Here is a 2,677-nt window from a genome sequence, read left to right on the forward strand (position 1 = left end):
TTTCTACTAAATCTGACGGCAATGACAAATTAACACCTTCAAATTTAATCTTGGTATAGCAGTGATTCTCACATTTTTCAAACCAGGTACAACCACTAAATAAGTTCCACCCAATCACATAGGTCACCTCTAATTTATGCAAATTGATCTCACTCCGAGCACAAAATATACACCGGCCTAATTATTAATCAGCAATATTCCTGTAGTTATGAAATAATTATGTAAGATCCTCATCACTCAAGATGGAGCTTCACATGCAGACCGATTACATTATCAGTATCGTGCTCACAGGAGTGCTTAAACAAATGTTTGAGGCAAAAGCAGGGCTTTATAAGTCATAAATCTTGTAGATATCAAACATTACAACTTTGAAAATAGACATTCATACGACAAACACCATTTATAAAACACCTTTGTTAATCATAATGAAATAGTTCTCATATTTTCAGTTCTCTAAAGTCTACTACCATTGTATAAGAATGTTATAAATTTATACATTTTCTATTTCCTGCCTACTATGTGACGTTTTATAAAACATTTACTGTACATCATTTTAATTATCAAATCATCAGTTTTCTTACTTTCTGCCTAAATGATCAGATCATATTTTCAATGTTTTCTAATTTCTGCCCATTTTCAAAATGACGAGCATCAGTGGATTGACAATGGCACAACACATTCATTTCTTTAAGCCCAGCAGTAAATTAGTATGAAGTGGATCTGATTTGTTAGGGGGAGAAACAGGGGTGAGGAGACCTGGTCAAAACCCATTTCCAATACAGTGTGAAATCTTGAGCGTTACGGCGAGAATTTTTTGGCTTGTGCTCGGACCCTTTTTTCATACTCCACTCTGTTCTGGCTGAAAGAGAAACGCAAACACAAGATTCATAACAGAGGCAATAAGCATTTCGGTCTCCACAGGCAAGACTATATTTGAGCTGGAGGTGCGTACCAGTAAATTGTGTATGCTTCAGCCTGTGCGGGGTCCTGAATATTTGGTTCATTAAGAAGTTCTTGGATTCCTAGCAAGATCTAAAAATATAAATCAGTTGCAGAGCTTTATGAGAAAACACTGCCCTCTACAGGATTGCATTGAAGATTTGGTGTAAGGGGATTAAGATGCACCACAAATCAATGACATTAAAAGTTCAAATGTTTAAACAAAACCCGTCACTTGAAAATGAAATCCAATGAAAATAATTCATCCTTAAACATAATAATCTTGAACTACACTTTGTTATTGGCGGTTCCATTAAAAGGCACTTAATGTGTCGATCAATTTACAAAGCAGTGCAACCTTTAAGGATCCAACTTTTACAGCTTACCTGCTTGATTGTAATGGCAGGCCTCCAGTCTTTGTCTTCCTCTAATATAGACAAGCACACGGTACCAGACGGATATACATTTGGATGGAATAAAGGGGGCTCAAATTTACCTGAATTCACAGGATAAAAACCAGGGATAATTAGACAATGTTTGTACTTTGTCGTATGCACAATGATTAGATCCACTGAACATCTGATTTACACTTTGGTGGAGAGGAAGGATAGTCATCCTTAAACAGCATCCGAAGTTTGAACAAGCCTCCTTCCCACGGCGTCTAAGGAAAACATAAAAAATAAAAAAAAATAAAAAAATGCATACAAGGTCTAAAACATGTTGGGGTGTTCCCCCCCCAAACAATTTTTTTTTTTTTTTAAAAAGGTTGAGACATTTGAGATGAATGCAAATACCAGTTGTAAATAGTAATGGGTCTCTGAACTGTAAACCATCACCTTACAAGCTTGAATATTAAATGTCATATTCATACAACACAAACATTAAATAAAATTTTCCAAATTGGCACTTACCCCTTTTTTTCCAGGGATGGCACACTCCCAATTCATCAAGTTCATAGTTCCATCAGGGTTTTTTGTTGGTACGGCTACAAAACCCTGAGGGGAAAAAAAAAGAAAAAAAAAAAAGATTATATTTTTTTAATCCTGTGGGTGGCTGCAAAAGTTTCAAAATGTCATACTCTAGAAACTGTTTTTATCTGTGGTCTACTTTGTGTAAGCAAATACACCCCAACAGTTTCAATAGGGACTACTCAACAGAATAAATTAAAATCGTGACATCTGAAAATAAGTTTCTCCTCCATAGATAGAAAGTACTCCCCTTCATTAAACCCTTCAGTGCTTTTCCCCCGAAGGTTAATACTGCAGTTTAATATTATATATAATATGAATTTAATAATTCTGTGAAAAGATTGTTGTTTGGGAACTGACACATATACACAAACCCTGTTGCACCTCAAACAGAAAGAGAGAGATCTTGTTCAGCTTCTGTGTAACAGCTGCACATCTATAATCGAAAACATCTCATACTTACAAAGGGATGGTCTTTCCGCCAAGCCTTCCGTTCTTGTGAGAGACGACTTAATGCTATACCAGACATGACTTGAGGCCCACAAATTGATTGAAAACCTGGAAAATAAGGATGTTTTTCCTCTTAAAAAAAAATATGCATGTATCTGTAAAAAGTTATACACAGCCAGTGTGCAATTTCAAAAACTGTATTGTCAATATTCACTATCAATATTAAGCCTTTATGAGTTACTACACAACAGAATGACCCAAACGAAAAAAAAAAAAAAAAAAAAAAAAAAAAAAAAAAAAAACAAAATATAATTTCTAAG

At 34.9% G+C, this 2,677-nt stretch overlaps 1 protein-coding gene across 2 annotated transcripts in view; it reads right to left on the reverse strand.

Moving 5' to 3' along the window:
* Window positions 1-641: 641 nt before the first annotated feature.
* Window positions 642-2,677, reverse strand: part of LOC107565759 (SUMO-conjugating enzyme UBC9-B-like) — an 11,267-nt gene continuing 9,231 nt past the window's right edge. For both annotated transcript variants that reach the window (XM_016251028.1, XM_016251027.1), the window contains exons 2-7: window positions 2,371-2,465; window positions 1,851-1,934; window positions 1,528-1,600; window positions 1,326-1,435; window positions 953-1,032; window positions 642-859 (exon numbers count right to left, since the gene is read on the reverse strand). In XM_016251028.1, the coding sequence (XP_016106514.1) occupies window positions 799-859; window positions 953-1,032; window positions 1,326-1,435; window positions 1,528-1,600; window positions 1,851-1,934; window positions 2,371-2,436 (474 nt within the window). In that variant the 5' untranslated portion in view covers window positions 2,437-2,465 and the 3' untranslated portion in view covers window positions 642-798. The remainder of the gene's footprint in view (window positions 860-952; window positions 1,033-1,325; window positions 1,436-1,527; window positions 1,601-1,850; window positions 1,935-2,370; window positions 2,466-2,677) is intronic.

Source organism: Sinocyclocheilus grahami, unplaced genomic scaffold (genome assembly GCF_001515645.1).
Source record: "Sinocyclocheilus grahami isolate Dianchi unplaced genomic scaffold, SAMN03320097.WGS_v1.1 scaffold1025.1, whole genome shotgun sequence".
In the NCBI taxonomy this organism is placed as follows: Eukaryota; Metazoa; Chordata; class Actinopteri; order Cypriniformes; family Cyprinidae; genus Sinocyclocheilus; species Sinocyclocheilus grahami.